Source organism: Bos javanicus, chromosome 12 (genome assembly GCF_032452875.1).
Source record: "Bos javanicus breed banteng chromosome 12, ARS-OSU_banteng_1.0, whole genome shotgun sequence".
Classification (NCBI taxonomy): domain Eukaryota; kingdom Metazoa; phylum Chordata; class Mammalia; order Artiodactyla; family Bovidae; genus Bos; species Bos javanicus.
In genome coordinates, this window is record NC_083879.1 from 20,876,573 (window position 1) to 20,898,455 (window position 21,883).

Genomic DNA, 21,883 nt, shown 5'->3' on the forward strand with positions numbered 1-21,883 from the left:
ATCTGGGGAAATTTCATGCAAAATAATTCTAGAGGTGGAACTCTCCTAAGAGCTATAAACTATTCCAGGCTTGAGTGTCAGCAATTAACTCCACTTGAAAGTGAAGCGCCCGCTGATTACAGGGGTGTGAGTGGTGGTCAGATGAAAAACAGTCTCATTCTTTTTCAAATATTAACTCTAACAGATGCCTGAGAGAACATTATTAACAGCTGCATTCATTTCCAAGTGTCTTCTTTTCTTCAATCTCTAACGACGTGTAACCTAACACGTATTTTGTACTTAATACGACACCTAAGAAACTCATAGAAATGTCTGCAACTCTGAATTAGGTCACAAGGACAGACTTTGGACAGAATCTGCTTATTCTTCCCCAGAATGTGCCTTCCCTTAACTGACAAACACAGTCTCTTTCTCATATTGAGTCACCAGATTTATTAACTTCTATATCTTGAGAACAAGATTGCTTAGAGTTCTTATATTTATTGTATTACATATAAATAAATACATTCACTTTTATTAATAATAAATAAGGCAAGACACCTTGTGTCCAAACTGATTGTGCTATATTTTGCTTCCCTCCCCACCCTTTTTTGCAGAATGTCATTTGCTAAAAGTTTCAAGTCATGCCCGGTGACTAATGTATTGTTCTCTTCCCAGGAGGCGGGGAGAAGCATGAGGTACCTGGTACCCAGCAAAAGCCCTAACGGCAGAGTTATCAGTGAAATTCCTCCAAGTGACAAAGGGCTACAAGACGGGTTCCTCGCTGGTACAATCAGGTCACAAGCCTAAGCAGGCTTGACGGGTGTGGCTGGCTCCCTCCCCAGGGCCCGCTCTGTTCCCGATCTGGGCTTGGCTGGCCGGGCTAGGCTCCTGCCCCTGGCTCTCTGTGGGACCTCAGGCTCCAGGAATTTGGACCGAGTGGTAGAGACATCGCCGACAGAGACGGCAACTGCCAGCTTCCTCCCTATGCCGTCTTGTGATTCAAAGCAGATTCTGCTCCACTTTTTTAAAAGGGGGAGCACGTTAACACCGGAGACCCACAAGGACAGGAGTCAGCAAGGAAACTCGGACAGTCCCATCCAAGAGAAGGTGAGTGAACAGCTTGTCCGCAGTGAATCACGGCAGGGACGTGGTCATGGGGAGCCTAAGGGCGTGAAGGGTTGATTGCTGCATCCCTGGGGGAGGTGATAGGAGCATCAAGAGCACTGGGAGTTGGTCATTTCGAAAAAGACCCTAGACTGGGGTTTCCAAATACACAGAGAAAGATCCCCACACCTGTGCACACCCCCACCCCTGTGATGCCTTTGTGCTTGGCTGCAGAAGGAAAGAGCTGAGAAAAAGAGGATGCTTTTCCATGTGGGGCCTTTATCTGAAATAAACACCTTTGAGCCCAGTGGCTTTACATGCAAACTTCTCATCCTCAGATGACTTCTTTGGGCTGGGACCCTCTCTCACCAATCCTGCCTGATATCGCAGTCAGACAACAGAACAGAAATTGCCACAGGCTGTCCGTGTGGCGTAGTCACTGAACACTTTGTGCCTTGCCTTTCTCTTCTTTGCGTTAATTTCCAGCAAAGGCACTCTCTTCCTTGAAGGGGTACATCTCTGTAGCAGGAGTTCTATCTGCAGCATTCTGCTCTCTGTGAAAGTGTCCTTTTTATGAAAATAATTCACATCACAAGAATTCTGATATCCTAGGTACAATTAGCTCATGGATCAATATTTTAATGTGCATTTATACGCTCAGTCTTTCATGGACCACCCAGAGGAGACCAGGACTGGAATCCCAGGCCTGTTTCCACCCCCATGTTTTCTTAAATGACCCACTGAAGTCTCTAAACATCATCATCTCTATATTTGCAATTTAATAACAGCTACCATGTAAGAATGTTGTAATGATTAATCATGAAAATACAAAGTCCTTTTTAACAGAGTATATTATTTGTTATTCCTATTATTATTACTGATAGACATGGCCCAGCTCTGAGCTAACTAAGTACTGAGAAAAATGAGTAAGACATACTTTTCAAGTTTCTGAGCCAACATAATGCTTCTGGTCTGACCAGAGCTTCACCCAAAGTCATGCATGTAGTAAGTGACAGTTGTTCAGTTACCCAGTCACGTCCGACTCTTTGGGACCCCATGGACGGCAGCACGCCAGGCTTCCCTGTCCTTCACCATCTCCCGGACTTTGCTCAAACTCATGTGCATTGAGTCAGTGATGCCATCCCACCATCTCATCTTCTGTCGTCCCCTTCTCCTGCCTTCAATCTTTCCCAGCATCAGGGTCTTTTCCAATGACAGAGCAGGCCTAAAATTCAGGCCTTCCAACTCATGGTTTGATTTCCAGCAAGTGTTTCTAAGGCAGATACAGAGACACATTCTGCTGCGGGTAGAAGGGTCCCGGGTAACAGGCCTGTTAAGTGATTCTCAGCCGCAGCCGCGCACCAGCCCCAGGCCCACTCCTCTGCAGGATGGAGCAGCTCTTGCCTCACTTGCATCTCTTCCCTCCTCTGCAGGAGCCATGCAGTCTCTCCTACTGGCCCTCCTCCTCCTTCCCGTCTGCTCCCCCGGGGGAGCTAGCAACCTCCATGAGGACCTGACCCTGCTGAGGACGGACCTGGCACTTCGCCTGTACCGGAGCGTGGCCGCGGCCAGCAACCAAACCAACCTGGTCCTCTCCCCCGCTGGCGCCTTCATCCCCCTGGAGCTCCTGCAGTTTGGAGCCCGGGGGAACACTGGTCGGCAGCTGGCCCAGGCCCTGGGCTACACCGTCCATGGTAAGCGGACCTCTGCTCCTCCCACTCTGCTGCTCACGCCCACTGCCCTGCTCACACTCACACCTGACCTCATGCTCAGGCTGCCTCGCGTGGCAGGCAGAGAAGGCTGCCCGCTGGCAAGTGTGCAACAGAAGGCACTGACACTCTACATCATGGTGGTGGCTGTTTAGTCACTCAGTCTTGTCCATGGACAGTAGCCTACCAGACTCCTCTGTCCATGGGATTCTCCAGGCTGGAATACTAGAGTGGGTTGTCATTTCCTTCTCCAGAGGATTTCTCCACCCAGGGATTGAACCCACATCCCCTACATTGCAAGGCGAACTCCCAACCACTGAGCCACCAGGGAAGCCCACATCGTGGTCACTCTCGATAAAATTTCTAAGGTTCGCTTCTACCCTTGGGTTTGGCGGCAATTTCTCCATTGCATTTTACAAGCCCTTTTATAACGCTTACTAGATGCCAGAAACTGCTAGAAGCACCTTACCAATACAATCTAATTCACTGTAGCAACAACCCTATCAAGAGGTAGGTAATTATCTCATCATCCCTATTCTAGAGATAAGCCAATTTAGGCACAGAGCATGTAAGCAAGTTGCCCAAGGTCACACAGCCAGCAAGTGGTCAAGCTGGAACTCAAGCCAGGCTGTCTGGTTCATCCTGCTTTAACAAATGTGTGACTTCTAGGCAGAGTCATATTTACCAACATAATTTGATATTTATGAGTTTAAGCTGGAACTCAAGCCCAGGCTGTCTGGTTCCAGAGACCATCCCGGTTTCATAAATGTGTGACTTCTAGGCAGTCATATTTACCAACATAATTCAGAACACCTCTGCCAGTGGGGGCAAGAGTCTTGTGATACCAGGTCAGCCACACCTGGTCCCACTTGGGGCCTCTGGCCCTGGTCCCAACCTCCCAACTCCATCTGAACACAAACACTTTACACACAACCTTTTTTCTCTATCTAAGAATAAGATGCCAGTGAAAAAGGATGAGAATTAAAATTATATAAATTAACCCTTTTTTAGAGCACCCAGGTACTAATACCAAGACAGCCATGGCAAGAGCTCCCTGGAGGTGGCATCTTGCGTTGGCAAGGTGAATGCTCCAGACAGCAGGCCACAGGCACTACCTGTGTGAACTGTCCCCATCCCTCCCCATCCACACCCTGTCCTCTGCCAAAATAATTCTCGTGAGACTGCTGGCCGACCTGCAAATGCGTTTTGTCTCTTAGGATAAGTGAAGACAAACAGAAGTTATCACGTTGAATTTTGCTCGGCAAGTATATTATAGAAATGCACGTATCCGTGGAGTTGCTCTCCAGCCACATTAGATTCAGTGCAAAGCCATCCATCAAGTATTTCTGAGCTCCTGCTGTGTGGGCTGGTGCTATGCCAGGAATTTAGCAGCCAGGTATATAAGGAACCCTTTGAACACAAGACTCTCAGTCTCGTAGGAACAATGCACACAGAAACACATTTTTAATAAGGAGCAGTTAGTGTACTTATGTGAAATATGTTCGTACCAGGGAGGGAATGATTTATTCCACTAGCAGATCAGGAAGGCTCCCCAGATAACAAGACCCCTGAGCTGGGTTATGAAGAACAAATAGGAATATGAAAGAGGGGCAGGCATTTTGGCCTTGAAACATTTTTCTCACAGAAGTCAGGACTAGAGGGAAAGTGAGAAACGCAAATGGAGTTTCCCTGCAGAGCCAGGGAACTGATGACAGTCGGTGCTTTGCTGTCAGGTAACGTCAGGGTACCTGCCTGAGCAAAGTGTGGCGATTAACAGGGTTTCCATAGAGCCCATTCAAGAATTACCAAATGTCCAGAATGCTTAATGGTCAAACTCTGGGGAACATAATCCCACTTTTTTTTCTTACTTATAAATGGCTTCATTATCTCATGGATCCATGGTTAATTATTACAAACAGGAATGTGCTGCTTGCAGAATTCTAGTTAATGGAATACCCCTGCATGTGTTTGCCCCCAAATGGCTCAGAGAATCACATGGGTGCTGATTAAGTCAACCTGCTACTGCCCACCACCTGCCCTGTCCCAATCTTTCTTTTACAAAGGAGCACAGATCAGGTACGTGAACCCACAGCCCAGGGGCTTGGGGCATTGTTCCCATCTGATCAACAGAGCTCTATCCATGTTCGCAATGAGACAATGGGCGCTTGTCTTCTCACTGACATCCAGCCAATAGGTGACCACCAGCAGTTTTTTTTTTTTTTAATATTTATTTGGCTGCACTGAATCTTAGTTGCGGCACATGGGATCTTTGATCTTTGTTTTGGCATGCAGAATCTTCTTTTTCGGCTAGGCATGTGAGATCTAGTTCCCTGACCAGGGACTGAACCCAGGCCCCTGCACTGGGAGCAAGGAGTCTTAGCCACTGGACCACCAGGGAAGTGCCTGACCACCAGCAGCTTTGCCAATATCCCCACCAGCTGGTCCTTAAGCTGGGCATGAGTTTCAAAGCAGACACCAGTGATATCCCCAAAATATTTTTGTTTTCACTGCATGAAAACATGATTTCCCAATGGTCCAAGTTCTAGGGATTTCCAATGCTTTTCCAAGTCAATTAATAAAGAACACATCTCAGCTTTCACACATCTCAGCTTTCTGTCACAAGAACGATGCTGGGAACAGAGGCCTTGGAGATGGGGGTGGGGAAGAATTCTGTTTGAAGACGCCCGTGGACTCACTTTTACAGTTGTTATGTCACTTGATCCTTATAGAAATCATATGCAATCGCCAAGCCTCCTAAAGTGCCCGTTTTACTAATGAGACAAGAGGTTAATGCAGAGAAGGCAATGGCACCCTACTCCAGTACTCTTGCCTGGAAAATCCCATGGACGGAGGAGCCTGGTGGGCTGCAGTCCATGGGGTCGCTAGGAGTCGGACACGACTGAGCAACTTCACTTTCACTTTTCACTTTCATGCATTGGAGAAGGAAATGGCAACCCACTCCAGTGTTCTTGCCTGGAGAATCCCAGGGACGGGGAGCCTGGTGGGCTGTCGTCTATGGGGTCACACAGAGTCAGACATGACTGAAGTGACTTAGCAGCAGCAGCAACAGCAGCAGCAAGAGGTTAATGATTTGCTAAGACTCAGCTCACCCAACAGGCAAGTGATAGAGCCAGGATTCCAATTCCAGATTTTCTGACTCCAAATCCTGTGCTCTTTCCTCAACTCCTTAGCCTCCCTCTCAGCCACTGAGCAGGCATACAAATTTATCTAAGCCCCCTGCCTTCACTGTTTTCCACCAGACTTGGCTTCCCAGGTGGCATGAATGGTACAGAACCCACCTGCCAATGCAGGAGACAAGAGAGATGTGGGTTCAATCCTTGGGTTGGGAAGATCCCCTGGAGGAGGGCATGGCAACCCATGCCAGTATTCTTGCCTGGAGAATCCCATGGACAGAGGAGCCTGGCGGGCTACAGCGTATTGGGTTGCAGGAGTCGGACATGACTGAAGTGACTTAGCACACACGCACGTATCTTCACTGCTCTCTCAGCCCAACCAAACCCTTTGCACATCGTCCTAAACTTAACTCTCTTTAATCAGCACCACAAAGATGGTTCTGGCCAGCTGAGAATTTCATATACATTAACTTTAAAATCCAGAACCGCCCCCCTTTAGATTCAGTGTCACATTCAAGAAGTTCAGTTCAGCTAATATATCGAGGAGGAAGGCTCTTTCCACGCTGGTCTCTCAAATGAGTTAAAAGGCTGGTCTGCAGCAGGACTCAGAAAAATACCATTTCCTCTAGCATTTTCCTGCCACTCTGTGCCATTCCAGGGACCCTCCCTTCAAACTCTCCACCCCTCCCCAGTACACCCCTGCTCTACTGCAGTCCTCCCCTCCCTGCTGTTACAGCCACCCAACTCCTCCAGCAGGAAAGACGGCTTTGTAGGAGGGGGAACGGGACGGGAGAGGAATCGAGGCAGTAGTTTCAAGGGCTGCAGGGGAGGTACAGTTTGTCACCGTGCAAGTCAGTTCCTTTTGCTCCACTGAAGGACATGGCAACCCACTCCAGTATTCTTGTCTGGAGAATCCCCATGGACCGAGGAGCCTAGCGGGCTATGGTCTATGGGGTCGCAAGGAGTCAGACACGACTGGGCGACTAAGCACAGCAGAGACCAGACTAGGAAATACAGGCAACTCAGCAAAACAGGAGGCTCTGTGAGGTTCTCCGCAGCAGAGGCAGCAGAGGGGCGGACTGTTTCCAGCCCACCTGTCCTTCACCTGGCAGGGAGCAGGGGGCAGGAGGTGGTGAGGTACCACCCCGACAATCAGATGACAACTGATTGAGCAACTTTATTCATCTGTCTGAACCCCCACTCCCTCATCCATAAATGCGATCATAATTGCACTTAATTCGCAGGGTTGTTGAGAGGATTAAAAGTGATCCTGCTTGCAGAGGGTTTAGCAGAGTTCGTCAACCTTCAGCATTTTTTATTCTGACAATATAGGTTAATTCCAGCAGCATCTAGAACACCACTTCTGATGTGCTAATGGTAGGGACAAACCAGGCTCCAGTGGAGATAAGATCTCTCAAGCCCACTGACTCTGCGCCTTGGGCGTGTCTGTCTGGAAGGATGGCGGGTCCCCTGGGCCAAGAGGGTGAGAGGACAGAGAGGAGAGCTCTGTGACACCCCCTAAGGTCATGTGACACTAAGGACCTCAGATATGTCTCCATTCACCCCTGCAGACAGTCTACACCCTACAGGGACGTGATTCAATGAGTATGATCTTCCTCAGGAAAGGACAATCCAGTGAGTTATTTTTTTCATTCACAGTTTTTTCTCATTAAAACAAAAACAAGCACTTGAGTTAGGCTGTAACTCGCTAGGCTATGTATTTATATATGCCTTGAGTCCAGTTTTTACAGTAGTAGATTCTAAGACGCGGCTTTGGTGGTGAAAGTTCTGTGGAGTAAACCTGCCCACAACCGCATCCTGCAGCCTGGTGGCTGGGGCCCCCGGCCCGGGGTGTGTTCTGGGTGCCGCTGCCCCCAGAAGGACTTTAGCCAGGCAAGTTAGGGGTGGTGGTCGGGGGGTGCATCTGCTGCTGTCTCCTGGCCTGGCCTTTGTGAGGGGACACAGAATGGACAGGCAACCCAAGCCAGGTAGGAGGGTCATTCCACCTGGTGCCCTGGGAGAGCTGGTGGAGGCAGGGTGGGCAGAAAGATGGTGCAAAGAGCCTGGGAGTCACAGGGGAGACTTGTGGGCAGCCAGGGGGCCGTCTCTAAGGTGAAGGGGAGGCGAAAAGCAGAAGGAAGGGCTGTGTTCCACAGGCAGCCTGCCTGCAAAGGGGTCCTGCAGGCTGGAAAAGCCCTGTGTGCACAGGTCAGGAGGGTATGCCACCCTGTCGTGACTCAGCAGTAGCTCCACATGCCCAGGGAAGAAGAGAAGCCACAGCTGTGAACAATAGCCTGAAAAAGAATTCCACCACGAATATGCAGAGAAGGAAGCGGCCTCCTGCGTGAGCTGTAAATGACTAGAAGTCCACCATCAGGAAGGTAGAAGCTATGGACTCTTTCAAATGCCTGATATTTCTACATTCTCGCAGGTTCCCGCGGACATGAATAATGGGCTGTCTGCTGGGGCTCAGAGAGATGGGGGAATGGGAGGAGTCCTTACCTTGCCCCTAGATTTTCCAGGTTGAAAGCAGAGTTCCACAAAAGACTACATCCAAACGCTGCTCAGATGTTAGTCGTGGGGATGAACGTGAGGCCCTGTACCAGGGATATCGACAATTCAACACCCTGGTCACTGCCCAGCACTGCTACTATGATGTTCCCCATAAATCCACTGGCCTCGTACATACTTAAAACCCTCTGCCCACCAGCCCAGGTCTCTCTGCTTTTGCACTGCTCCACATATCTGGCTCAGAGAAGGAAATGGCAACCCACTCCAGTGTTCTTGCCTAGAGAATCCCAGGGACAGAGGACCTGGTGGGCTGCCATCCATAGGGCTGCACAGAGTTGGACATGACTAAAGTGACTTAGCAGCAGCAGCAGATATCTGGCTCAAGAAGTTTAGGAAGCACAGTCTTTGGGAGGTTGGTAGTGTTTTTCTATCTGACTTAATCTCAGCTAGATTTGGGCTTCCCAGGTGGTTTAGTGGTAAAGAATCCACCTGTCAATGCAGGAGATGAGGGTTTGATTCCTGGGTAGGGAAGATCCCCTGGAGAAAGAAATTGCAACCCACTCCAGTATTCTTGCCTGAAATCCCATGGACAGAGGAGCCTGGTGGGCTACAGTCCATGGTCACAAAGAGGCGGACACAACTTAGAGACTAAACAATAACAGCCTGATTTCTTTCAAATCTAGCATGGTTTCTTCCCCCTCGACTTTTCATTCTTGGATCCAGGTTAACTCCTGGGCAACTGAGCTATGACTTTTACAAACTGACTGTCTACGGTGGATTAACCTCGGGACCTAAGAGTAGAGAGGCAGGGGTCCCATTCCCCTGTACCCAGCAAGCAGAGCCGGGGGTAACTCCTGTCTTACACTCACCATTTTGACTGATCTTCTTTGCAGACCCCAAGGTCAGAGAATGGCTGCAGACTGTCTATGCTGTGCTGCCCAGCACCAGCCCGGGTGCCAAGCTGGAGCTGGCCTGCACCCTCTACGTGCAGACGGGGACGCCACTCGCCCCCTGCTTTGTGGAGCAGGTCTCCCGGTGGGCAAACAGCAGCCTGGAGCTAGCCAACTTCAGGGAGCCCAACAGCACTGCCATGCTGGCCAACGGATGGGGCCCCAGGCAGACCGCAGGTAAGGAAAAACCATCCACCTTGATGAGGTTAATGGAGGAAGGCTGGGGAGACAGGTCCCAGCTGTTACCCATCAGAAGCCATGCAGTGGGTACACAGGCAGCCCTCACCTGCAGCAGAGGCTTATCCTCTTGGGAAACCCGACCCTCGAGTGAACAGGGCTCACTTTTGGTTATATTCTGTCCCTACCCCCCCCCCAACCCACCCCCAGGGACAGACACACAACCCCTCACACACACACCCACACACACAAGAGTGCTCTTCGGGAGCCCAGCAGACTTTGGGCCATGCAGCGTCCCCAGGTGTGTTTCCACTGAGCTCTGTTCTCATCAACCACTAACCCTCTTCAATGCAAAATGCAGTAGGAGCCCAAAACGTGGTTTCTTAGGAATTTCGCTTAAGGCAGTAACTGTATGTAATAACTGTATATAATGTTTAGCCCAGGGTTATCTTAATGTGCAGCAATTAGGGATGGTTTAATGAAAATCAGCACCTGCTTTGGCAGGCTACAGTCCGGAGTGTAGCAGGGAGTCAGACAGGACTGAGCACGCACACATATCACGCAGTTGTAATTACCATCAAAGATGATGAACGTCACGAACACTTACTAAGTGCTCAGTTTATTTCTTCAGCACTCTTCTAAGTACTCTGTGGTTACGAGCTCAGTTTCCCTCGCCATAATCCTAAGAGCTAAGTGCCATCATTGTCCCCGTTTTACAAACGGAGAAACAGAGGCACAGAGAATTGGGCCTCCAGCCCTGTATCCAGAGAGCAAGGGATTCTAACCCAGGCAGTCTGGCTCCAGCGTCCTTGACGATTACAAAGGTTACAGAGAACTACGGAGAGCGCTGAAGACCCAATGTTTAAAAGGCAGAACAGGGATGCACTTTATGAATCAAGAAACAGCATGTGGGCAGGTGCACAGAGGCAAACTGAACATTCAGATCTTTATTGATAAGGGGGTTTCCCCGTGCAGTTTGCTCCAACATTTCACAATGTCTTTCAGTTTACTTCAAAATGTTTAACTCCCTGCTGCAGCTCGTGGCGCTTCTGGAAGGCCCGAGGCCACGGTCAGCTGCTATCAACCCCAGGGGTGAATGGTCCTCTAAGAAAGAGACGGTACCCCTGAAAAGACAGGGGCTAGGCTGCTTGGGTTCAAGGCCAAGGTCTCCATCTAGGGCAAGTGGGCAGATGGTGGCTTTGTTGCTCACAAGTATGTGACCTTGGACAACCTTGGGGCCCCATCTTTAAAACTGGGAATAACAACAGAACTGGTAGGAGGAGTCGAGGAGGGTTTGCTGAAGCCTTGAAGACAGAGCCTAGCACAAAGGACGTGTTTATTAAAGGGATAAAGAGCTGGAAGGACGCAGCCCCTTGACAGGTGGCCAGCCAGCTCCCCTCTTAGGTAAGGCAAGAGACTTAAAGTCCGTGCCCTGGAGGTCATCATGTAAACAAAGGCTCCGCCAGGGATGAGGCCCTAGAGCACTTGGGGCGAAGGGAGTCGGGGGTGGGGGTGACACTGTGCAGCACCCGGTCTCACTTTTTAGTCTCACCCCCGCCCCCACCCCTGCCCCAGGGGTCTGCCTGAGCAGGGCAGCCTTCTGCTTCTGGGAAACAATCCCAGCCAGAACTAGCCAGAACTAACTGGAACCAGCCCGTAGCACCCCAAGCTATACATAACAAAATAAAAAATTAAAGCCTGGTCTCCAACCACAGCTCTTCACAAGCACCACAGTTCCACAGCTAAGAGTACGAACAAGCAAGCCACAACCCTCCGCGGATGCCTCACACGGGCGGCAGCCTCTCAGCGGCCCCCTGCTCTCTGCTCGCAGGGGACGGGCCGGTGGGCTCCGCGTGGGAGCGCGGTGGCGGCGCAGAGTCTGCGCAGCTGGTGCTGGTGAGCACCGTGTCCTTCCAGAGCGCCTGGCGGCATCAGTTCTCCTCGGACACTCAGCTCCTGCCTTTCACCTGCGCCCAGGGCCTGACCCTCGAGGTTCCCATGATGTACCAAATGGCCGAGGTCAACTACGGTGAGCGGGAGGAGCCCGGGAAGGGAGGGCTGGGCTCCGCTCTAAAAGGATGCGGCTGAGTGGCGCTGCAGGTCCCTCTGCGGTGCCAGGCGCGCCGAGGAGTAAGGGAAGGCCAGGGAGGTGGAGACTCAGGACAGTGAGGGAACCGATGGGGAAGAGAACCCCGATTTCATGCCTGGCCTTTCCCTCTGCACGGAGCAAAGCGGGGAGTCATGTGGCTGTTTGGGCAAACCCCTTCCCCTGGCAGTCACCCCCTCAAGATGAACACCTGCCTCAGCGTTTGGTGTTGAGAAATGACGGTTGGTGGAGAGTCCAGTCTAGAAGGTTCCCTAGAGCATGTCCATCCGGAAGTGCTCATCACTTTGCCTGCCCATCCTGCTGGAAGTCACTCGTCTCCCTCGTGGTGGGGTGCACCTGCAGCTCCCCTTCCCAGCAGACTATTGTGTGTGCTGTGGACGCTCCAGGGTGGGGGGCCCAGCAAGACCAGGCAGGAAGGGCCCCGCTGCCCTGCCTGCCTCACATCTCCTCTCCTGGTCACCCCTCCAAACCCTGGTTTGCATGCTCAGCCCCCTCCAGCTTGTGGGACTAATTATGTTCTTATTCCAGAAGATGTCAGTGAGACTTAAAACAGTGTTTTAGGAGCTTTAGTGTTGAGAGCACTTGCTATCATCCTGCTTTGACTCTATACAGGACCCTTGTGAGTTCCCAGTGCATTTATTCATTAGTTTATTCAACCAATAATTATTCATTGAGGTCAAGTAAGATGGGAATGGAAGAACGTCTGTTGAATAAACATACATTTACAATGGATTGTATTGAAAGTGAAAAGTGAAAGTGAAAGTCTCTCAGTCGTGTCCGACTCTTTGTGACCCCATGGACTATACAGTCCATGGAATTCTCCAGGCCGTAATACTGGAGTGGATAGCCTTTCCCATCTCCAGAGGATATTCCCAACCCAGGAATCAAACCCAGGTCTCCTGCATTGCAGGTGGCTGCTGCTGCTGCTGCTGCGTCACTTCAATTGTGTCTAACTCTGTGTGACCCATAGACGGCAGCCCACCAGGCTCCCCCGTCCCTGGGATTCTCCAGGCAAGAACACTGGAGTGGGTTGCCATTTCCTTCTCCAATACATGAAAGTGAAAAGTGAAAGTGAAGTCGCTCAGTCATGTCCAACTCTTAGCCACCCCATGGACTGCAGCCCACCAGGCTCCTCAATGGGGTGCCATTGCCTTCTCCATATTGCAGATGGATTCTTTACCAAATGAGCCATTGAGTTGACCCAAAAGTTCGTTCAGATTTTTCCATAAGCTATTATGGAAAAACTCAAACTTTTGGCCAACCCAATAATTCTTGCTCCTAACACTTTCCTGTCACTGCTGTGACCCATGCTGGTTGATCTGTCTGCTGGGTGATGCTGGCAGGCAGACTCCGAGATGTTCCTGTTCTCCCCAGCACAGTGCAGGGTGGCTGGGGAGAACACCCACGCAGGGTGGCTGGCACATAATGGAGGCTGAGCAAGTATTTACTGAGCAGATACAAAAAGGTGTATGAACCATGCCCCTGTCTTTCCCTAGTGATTGTAAGATTTTGCTGCAGTGGCCAGTCGGCTCTGCTGTCTGTCCACCCTGAGGCCCAGGCCCCCCTGTCCTCCCAGGGAAGGGATGGAGCCTGGAGTTCTGCCTGAGACTGGGGCTGCCACAGGCTGCCAAGTCAACCCAGCTCACCTAGATTGCTCCCTATTATTTGCCCGCCCTGTGCCATCAGGACAGGAAGATGCCCTGGAGGAGGAAATGGCAACCCACTCCAGTATTCTTGCCTGGAAAATCATGGACAGAGGAGCCTGGTGAGCTGCAATCCATGGGGTCACAAAGAGTCAGATGTGACTTAGCAACTGAGCATGCTCACACGCATACATATGCAGTGCTTCAGACGCTGGGAAATTTCATGTGACATCTAGGCTTAGAGCTTTGGTTGCATGAGTGTGTGCTAAATCGCTTTAGTCAGACTCTTTGCAACCCCATGGACTGTAGTCCGCCAGGCTCCTCAGTCCATGGGATTCTCCAGGCAAGAGGACTGGAGGGGATTGCCATTTCATTCTCCAGGGGATCGTCCCAACCCAGGGATCAAACCCATGTCCCCTGTGTTGCGTTGCAGGCAGATTCTTTACCGCTGACCCAGGCAGTGCATCAATCCAGGAGACACGGGTTCAATCCCTGGGTCAGGGACAATCCCCTGGAGGAAGGCATGGCAACCCACTCCAGCACTCTTGCCTGGAGAATTCCATGGACAGCGGAGCCTGGCAGATTACCGTCCATGGGGTCGCAAAGAGTTGGACACGACTGAGCAACTTCACTGGTTCACTGGTTACCACTAGCGCCACCTGGGAAGCTTTTGGTTGAAAGACAGGAAAATCTGGCACCAAGAGCCTGGGTCCTGATACGGCAACAACAGGCCAGGATTGTAGTGGCTGTCCCTTTAAGAAGGGGTTTGGCTCTCCTGAGTGCCAGTACCCCCATCCTGCCCAGCCACTGAAGGCCCCAGGACTCAAGCCACATAAGAATATCTTAGAGACATTCTAGGTCTTAGGATCAGCAAAGGTGGCCACAAGCCCCCAACAGTCTTGGTCCTCAAACAGCTCCCTGAAGGTGAGGTGGACACCCTCATTGTTAATAAAATGCATTGTTTCCAGTTCTGGGAGCTGGCCCCTCCCAGGGTCCGGCACTGTCAGTTTCCTTGGGCTCCCGGGACAGAACTGATCCCCCATCCACTGAACCCCCAGGCCAGTTTCAGGACCCTGCGGGCCATCAGGTTGGGGTGCTGGAGCTGCCGTACCTGGGAAATGCGGCCAGCCTACTCCTGGTGCTGCCTCGGGACAGAGACACACCGCTCAGCCACATTGAGCCCCACCTCACAGCCAGCCTCCTCCACGCCTGGACCGCCAGCCTGAAGAGAGCCCGGATGGAGGTGTTCCTGCCCAGGTGAGCGGCTGCATCGTCCTGTCGGCGGGCTCCTAGGCCTGCTCCAGTCGGCCAGACCTGCATTACAGAACCCGGGCGGCTGGCTCTAGGGTCTGTGCAGTTACCTTGGAGAGTGCCTCTAAATCTTATCACATCCTAAGAGTATACAGCCATCGTTTTTCAAAACCAAATAGGCAAGATCGCTTATGCAGTTGAGCAAATACAGATATAATTCCCATCAGAAGGCAAATTGAAGCATAAAAGTTGAAGGCTTTACATCCTTGCACTGAAGGTTTCATTCTTTCTAAAGAGTGGTGAGCCTTTCTTTAAGAAAACCCAATAGGTACAAACACAAAACCCCAAGAGGTCAAAAAGTTAAATGATGGTGCTGGATTTTGCTTCTCCAAAGCAAAACCTATTTGCAAAACTCATTACTTTACAAAGGGTTCCTCAAGGAGCATCTCTAAATGATAAGCTTCATTTGAAATCAGAGTAAATGCATAATTAATTTGGAGACCAGCAGTTAAACAAAAAAAATTATCCGAGGGTTCATTTGCAGTGTGTGGATTCTTCATGCTCCTCCCCACTGGCCACCTCAGCCTCCTCCACTGACCAGGCTCTCTGCATTGCTGAGCCAGAGGCCTTGGCAGGATTCCCTCGAGGAGTTAAAAATAAGTCCAGGCCCTGGAACAAAAAACAGAGAGAGAGAGAGAGACCAGTGAGTGAAGGGCCAAGGTCTAAAGTGAGATCGGCCTAGCGAAGGCAGAAGGTGAATTAAACTCAGACATAATGCCTGTCTCTCCAAACCAAATATTTGAACCCCAAATCAAAGCCCAAAGACTGGCTATTTCAGCAGATCTCTCTAGCATGAAGCAGAAACAAGCCTGATGTTTCTGTTATGTTTAAGAGAAGCTCAGCAAAGGAAGAAGAGCTTTCAAGGCTAACGATAGAGAGAAAATGCAGCTGGGAGTAGGACTTTGCTACAGTCTCTTTGAGTGTAGGAGACAAATGGCTGGCCTCATCCTGGAGCAGCTGATGTAAGGAAGAGGCCCCAGGGAGATGCCCAGCGCCACTGAGAACTATTCACTGGTGCTGATTCTGCCTCTAGAACTTGCAATCCCTTGAGAAAAGATCCTAAAAAACTCTGGAGGATGGGGAAGGGACAAGAAGGCAGAGGTCATAGTAACCCAAGTATTCATTCACACTTGACCTTATCTGGATTAAAACAAAAAAAATTTTTTAATCTCTCTAAGACTACTCAGCCTGCTATCCGAGAAGAATATAAGATTTTAGGGAAATAAAACTTCCCTTACCTTTTAGGGGTGTTTCACAGGCAAAACTAACCAAGTTTATTGAAAAGACTGTTCTGTCTTCCATTGAATTTTCTTGACACTCTTGTCAAAATCGGCCATAAATATAGGTTTATTTCTAGACTTCCTGGTTTTATTCTATAGGTACAAATGTCCGTACTTTTGCCAGTACTGCACACTCTTGGTTGCTTACTTTAGCTTTTTAATGCATTTAGAAATCAGCAGTATGAGTCCTTCAACTTTGTTTTTCTTTTTTAAGATTGTTTTGGCTATTCTGGGTTCCATGTCTTTCTATGTGAGTTTTAGGATCAGCTTATCAGTTTCTGCCAAATAAACAGCCAGGTTCTTGATGTGGACTTTGCTGACTCTGTCGATTAACTTGGGGAATACTGCTTTATAACAGTATTAAGTATTCTAGTCCATGAACACAAGATGTCTTTGATTTTCTTCAGGTTTTCTTTAGTTTTTATCAATGGTGTTCTGTAGTTTTCAGTGTACAGGTTTTGTTAAATTCACTTCTAAGTATTTTATTCCTTTCGATGCTATTGTAAATGGGATTTCATTTTCAGATTGTTCGTTGCTAGTGTAAAGAAACAATTTTTGTATCTTGATCTTGTATCCTGCCATCTTGATGAACTCATGTATTAGCTCTAATAGTTTTTTGTCTGTGTGTATGTGTGTGTGTGTGTATTCCTTAGGATTTTCTATATACAAGACCAGGTCATCTGTGAATAGAAAGAGATTTAGTTCTTCTTTTGATTCTGGACACATTTGCTTTCTTTTTCTTGTGTAATTGCCCTGCACACCCTTCAGTAAAGTGTTAAATAAAAGTGGTGATCATCTTTATCTTGTTCCTGATCTAGGGGGAAAGCATTCAATCTTTCACCATTAAGGATGATGCTAGCTGTAGGGGGTTGTAAATGCCCATTTTGAGGTTGAAGAAATCTCCTTCTATCCAAGTTTGTTAAGTGGTTTTTGTTTTTATAAAAGAATGTCAAGTGCTTGGACAAGTACTTTTTCTGCATCTCTTGAAATGATCACGTCGCCCTGGTCCTTTATTTCATTAATATGGTATTTTACATGGATTGATTTTCATATGTCAAACCCACCTTGCATTCCTGGGAGAAATCCCACTTGGTCATAGAGGGATTTATATGTTGCTGGATTCAATTTTTTAATGTTTTGTTGAGGATTTTTACATCTGTGTTCACAAGGGACACTGGTCTGTCATTTTCTTGTGATATCCTTGTCTGGTTTTGGTAAAGGGTGTTTTTTCTAACCCAAGATATTTTTGTAGCATCTCTTCTGACCTGGCCTTCGTAGCCATTCAAGAAACAAATCACTGTCCTCTTTCATAGTCATACCTCGTTTTTACTGTTGTCTTTAGTTACTAAAAATGGTATTACCCAGCTTTATCTCCTACCATAACCACCATACGTGGCTTAAAACATACCTTAGCTCTTTATCAATATCAATGAGAAACAAAACCACAGTGGTAACAGTAAAGTGCGTGAGCTGTCCTGGACGTTGTTCTGAGCGCTTTACCAGGATTACGGCACTTACTATTCACAAAACTAAGAACTGAGCACTAGTATTAGGCCCGTTTCCTAAGTAAAGAAACCGAGGCAAAGAGAGGCAAAGTGACTTGCCCAGGTTCCCTCAGCTAGTACGAGGCTGAGCCAGCATTCAAGCCTAGGCACTGGGTTCCCAAGTTCATGTTCTTAACCGCTATGTTTTAGCACTGAGAGTTCTCAGAAAAGTGAGGTTTAAGGATTTAAGAAAATTTCAGAGAAGGTGGTCTAAAAACTTTTTTTGAGGAACTTCTCTAGTAGTCCAGGGGTTAAGACTCTACACTGCCAGTGCAAGGGGTGTGGGTTCGATCCCTGGTCAGGGAACTAAGATTCCACATGCTGAGAGGTGTAGCCCCCGAAAAAAAATTTTTTTTTAAATTTTTGTGAAATATCAGCATACTTAGAGAAAGCTGGTGCCTTTTTTGGAAACTATGGCCAAGATTCAGAACACACATTTATGAGAAAATCTGATACCTTTGTTTAAAATATTGGGAACATTGTCTTGTATGGCAGTGAAGAACGTGGATATTTAACAGTCTGGTACAGTATTTTTATTCTCCGATAAGTTCTGCATGATTTATAGAAAAGACCATCTAAATTCCAATTTGGAAGTTTTTTGTTCTCAGAGGAAAATCACGTCATTCACCCTTTTAAAGCCGCCTTCAACAGTAAAGTTTTAAACGCCTTGCCCTTGGGGAAACATGATAAAGTTGGTGGGCTGGTTTTTCCTGCTCTCGGGACTTAACTGGGAAAACTCAAGACCCACGCTGCACACAGCAAACGTGAAAATATGTTGTATCAAACAGAAAAATGTTCAACGAGACACTATTAGTTGGCAGTTAGTCAGCAACTTCTTTTCCGCACCTGCTGTGTGTGAGACCCCAGCCAGGAGGCAGATGGCAGGTGGCAGAGTGTAGACACCGAGAGCACAGGCTCTGCGCTCCGTCAGCCTCGTCCAGGCGGGCTCCGTCGCAGACTCAGGACGTCCTCTCGGGCAGGCTCCTTAAACTCTTCAAGCCTCAGTGTTCTATCTGTAAAACAAGAATAATAACACGGTTACGTGATGAAGAGATGAGATCATCCGCATAAAATACTCTTAGTGCCTGGCACATGGTATGCACACGTGGGTGCTCAGTCGCGTCCGACTCTTTGAGACCCCATGGACTGCAGCCCACCAGGCTCCTCTGTCCATGGGATTCTCCGGGCAGGACTACTGGAGTGGCTTGCCATTTCCTACACATGGTAAGCACTCATTAAATATTAATTATTATGAAGAAATAATGAGCCTCTTTTCTCAAATAGTTTACAGTATCATAAATAACACTAACAGGAAACAGACCATTCTATACATCAAAAGAGTGGAACAAAGTGCTTAATAGGGCTTAAAGAACCGAAGGTCACAGAACAGCTGGGGAAGAGGAGGAGGGATCGCTGAACTGAGCTTAGAGGAGAGGATAGTACAATTCAAATTCAAGGCAGACCTGGAAAGAACAGCAGAAGCAAAGGTCCAGAGGTGGGAGAAGGGGCTGTGGGATCAGATTAGTCAGGGGGTAGGGGTGTGGGAAGGAGCAGTGACAGACGAAGTTGGAGGTGAGCCTGGAGCTCCCTGACTTTGAAGGGAGGGGCGTGGGTTGGCATGTGATGAATATCAAGGTGAGAATCTTAAGTGAAAGTGTATATCTTTTGTTGTTTTAGGTTCAGGATCCAAAATCATTTCGACTTGAAAAACATTTTATATTCCTGGGGAGTCATCGATCTTTTTGATCCACTCAGAGCTAACTTGAAAGGAATTTCAGGTAACAACAGTTCTTTTTCCAAGCATATTGGCATTGTGTGTGTGGTGGGGGGGCGGGGTAGGTGCTGTTTTTAATCAGTAATCATGCACTGATGAAGGGATTCACACCTACAAAGCCTTTAGAGGTAAACAGCCAGAGATGATGTGGCTTAAAAGAATAAAGAAAGTGCTTTACTGTATATAAGAACATGCTGCTTCAGATGCCAGATTTGGGTTGGACTTTGTGGGGGCGGGGGTGTTTCTTGAGATGGCCTCTAAGCACCCACCTTCAGAGTGAAGTCAGTGATCAGAGGTCACGATACAGCTCCCCTCCCTCTGCCCGTCATGATAGGAGAAACCAGAGATACTGGTACAATGGAGCCCATCATTCTGACCTCCCACCATCACTCTTCGTTTCTATCTCTGCCCCCTCCCTCCCTGCCTGGACCTCTCTGTCTTCTTCTAATGAACTTCCTTTCTTCAAATTACTTCCACAAAGTATAACCTGGCCTTAAAATGTTCTCCCTCCCAGAGTATTAGGTTTTGTGGCTTATAGTAGACAAGCTCCTGCTAATCTACGGGCTCTGCATTCACCTGTGGTCTGACAGAACTGACATCCAATGTTAAAAGAGAGGGGAAGGCCAGAACCTAATGTTTCAGAATCCTCCCAGGAGACCACTGGCAAAACTACTGCCAACTCCAAAGACTCGGGTTCGTTGCTGCTCTGGATAGTAATGAACTATCTGTACGAAGATGACCCTGGAGCAGGCATTGCCTTGGCCTTGATGCTTTCCTTGCCCGAGGAGCTGATGAAACCTCTGTTTGGAATGCTAGAACCTCATAGCTCAGATATGTTTTCTAAAGCCTTGCTCAGATTTCTTTCTTAAGCCATCGCAGGGGAAAAAAAAAGTGAGTTTAGTCCACACCAGAGTCTCGGCTTGGATATTAGATGTGACCAGTTAGATTCCATGGCAAAGTTACTTATCAGAAAGCACACGAGGAAGGCTCTATTCTAGGTTATTTATAATCTACCAGCTCTGAACTCATTGCCTAAACATGCAAAGAGATAGTAAGCAAAGCAATAGTCAAGTTTGGGCCCAGTGCCCCCCAACAATGCTTGGCATACAGTGGGGAGCCAGTAAACACTGTTGACTTGGAGAATGACTCTACCAGAAATTTTCCCTGGTGACACAAACATAATCTGGCACTGCCAGGAAAAGAAGACTAGAGCTAAAGGCTAAGAGGCAAGGAAAGAGCAAGGGATGAAGGATTTGTGTGCAGTCTATCTTTAATAACACAATCCCATCACTATCTTTGTGGCTCTGGAGCTCAGCTATGGCATTCCTGTTTTGACCAGCCTAATTCAAAATTTGGGAGCCATTCTGACCTTCTCTTCCACACCGCTACATTCCAGTAGTCACTGTGACTCACTGATTGCTCCTTCATCATTCTCAGAAATACATCCTAAAAGGCAGTCAACCCTGTGTCCTCAAAAAGAATTGAGCTCAACCCACATGATGCAGTTCTCCTATCAGTAAAGACCTCTGAGGCTCAGAGCTCCTTTGACAAGATCTAATAAGCAGCCGAGTTTAAAAAGAACCTTTTAAAATACCTAACCTCTTGTTTTACAATGCAATTAAAGTCTACTTATTTTTGCTCAAATCAGCAGAAATATAGGCTTATGGATCTGGCTTGTTAAACAAGTATCAAGCAGTTACCACACGCCAAGTGGGAAGCTTGCATGCCTATTTCCTTCAGATAAAATATATCCACCTTACAATCTTCTCCCATAAAGTTTTATTCCTCTAACATAGGGATCACCAAATGAGGGCCTACCACCTGTTTTTATAAATAAAGTTTTATTGAAACACAGCCACTCCCATTCATTTAAACTCACCCATGGCTGCTTTCCTGCTATAATGGCAGAACTGAGACTTTGCAACAGATGCCATATGCTCTATAATGGCTAAAATATTTAATATCTGGCTTTTTACAGATAGAGTTAGCTGTCTAAAATACTGCTTTCCGATGTTTTTCTTTAAATATGATCAATAGACTAGTTACTTCTGTGCCTAAGTAGACTGTTGACTTAATTCTGGAGACACGGCCACTGAATCTAACAATAGATGTGTCATGCCTAAAATGGGGTAGCCACCTCCCACCTCACATCTTATTTGCAGAGATGAAATTATCATACAGCAAAGCAAATTATCATACAGCAAAGAGAGCTTGACAGAGAGCAAGTGATCAGAAAATGCTGGTCTCCCATCCTACAATTAACAAGGGGCTGCAGATAGTTTTGTACTACTGATGGACACTCAGCAACCACTGGGAACATTTGGTTTTTTCTTTCTATTTGGTACCAAAGCCCAGAATCAAGTTCCCCTTCTCCATTTAAAAAGTCACTCATTTCTTCTTTTATGGCCTCAAATCCTATTTTTGCTGCATGAAGAACGCCCAGCTGGGCCTATGCTGTTTTTCTCCCTATACCACCTTGGCACTACATGTTATGAAGCTTTTAAGAATAATGCCAGTGTCACTCACACTAAAGACATCAGCTAGAGATCCACTTTCTGAGCAGTCCCACTTCCTGTAGGCTCAGCAGGCTTTCATACCAACCCAAGCTTCCTAATCTAAGAAACAGTCCTTGTGCACAAACTTGAAACTTTGAAGAA

The 21,883-nt window shown here is 48.0% G+C and overlaps 2 protein-coding genes across 6 annotated transcripts in view; one reads left to right on the plus strand and one right to left on the minus strand.

Moving 5' to 3' along the window:
• The first annotated feature begins 558 nt into the window (after window positions 1-558).
• SERPINE3 (serpin family E member 3) overlaps window positions 559-21,883 on the plus strand; it is a 31,523-nt gene continuing 10,198 nt past the window's right edge. The window contains exons 1-6 of one of the 2 annotated variants that reach the window (XM_061434673.1): window positions 559-1,089; window positions 2,520-2,780; window positions 9,334-9,567; window positions 11,399-11,596; window positions 14,376-14,574; window positions 19,130-19,230. In XM_061434673.1, coding sequence (XP_061290657.1) covers window positions 2,525-2,780; window positions 9,334-9,567; window positions 11,399-11,596; window positions 14,376-14,574; window positions 19,130-19,230 — 988 coding nt within the window. In that variant the 5' untranslated portion in view covers window positions 559-1,089; window positions 2,520-2,524. The remainder of the gene's footprint in view (window positions 1,090-2,519; window positions 2,781-9,333; window positions 9,568-11,398; window positions 11,597-14,375; window positions 14,575-19,129; window positions 19,231-21,883) is intronic. The other variant, XM_061434674.1, reaches the window with a different exon arrangement.
• The window catches only part of INTS6 (integrator complex subunit 6), a 104,564-nt gene continuing 97,446 nt past the window's right edge, over window positions 14,766-21,883 (minus strand). For all 4 annotated transcript variants that reach the window (XR_009739894.1, XR_009739896.1, XR_009739897.1 and 1 more), the window contains 2 exons: window positions 18,299-18,465; window positions 14,766-15,237 (listed from right to left, as the gene is read on the minus strand). The gene's annotated coding sequence lies outside the window, so the exon portion shown is untranslated. The remainder of the gene's footprint in view (window positions 15,238-18,298; window positions 18,466-21,883) is intronic.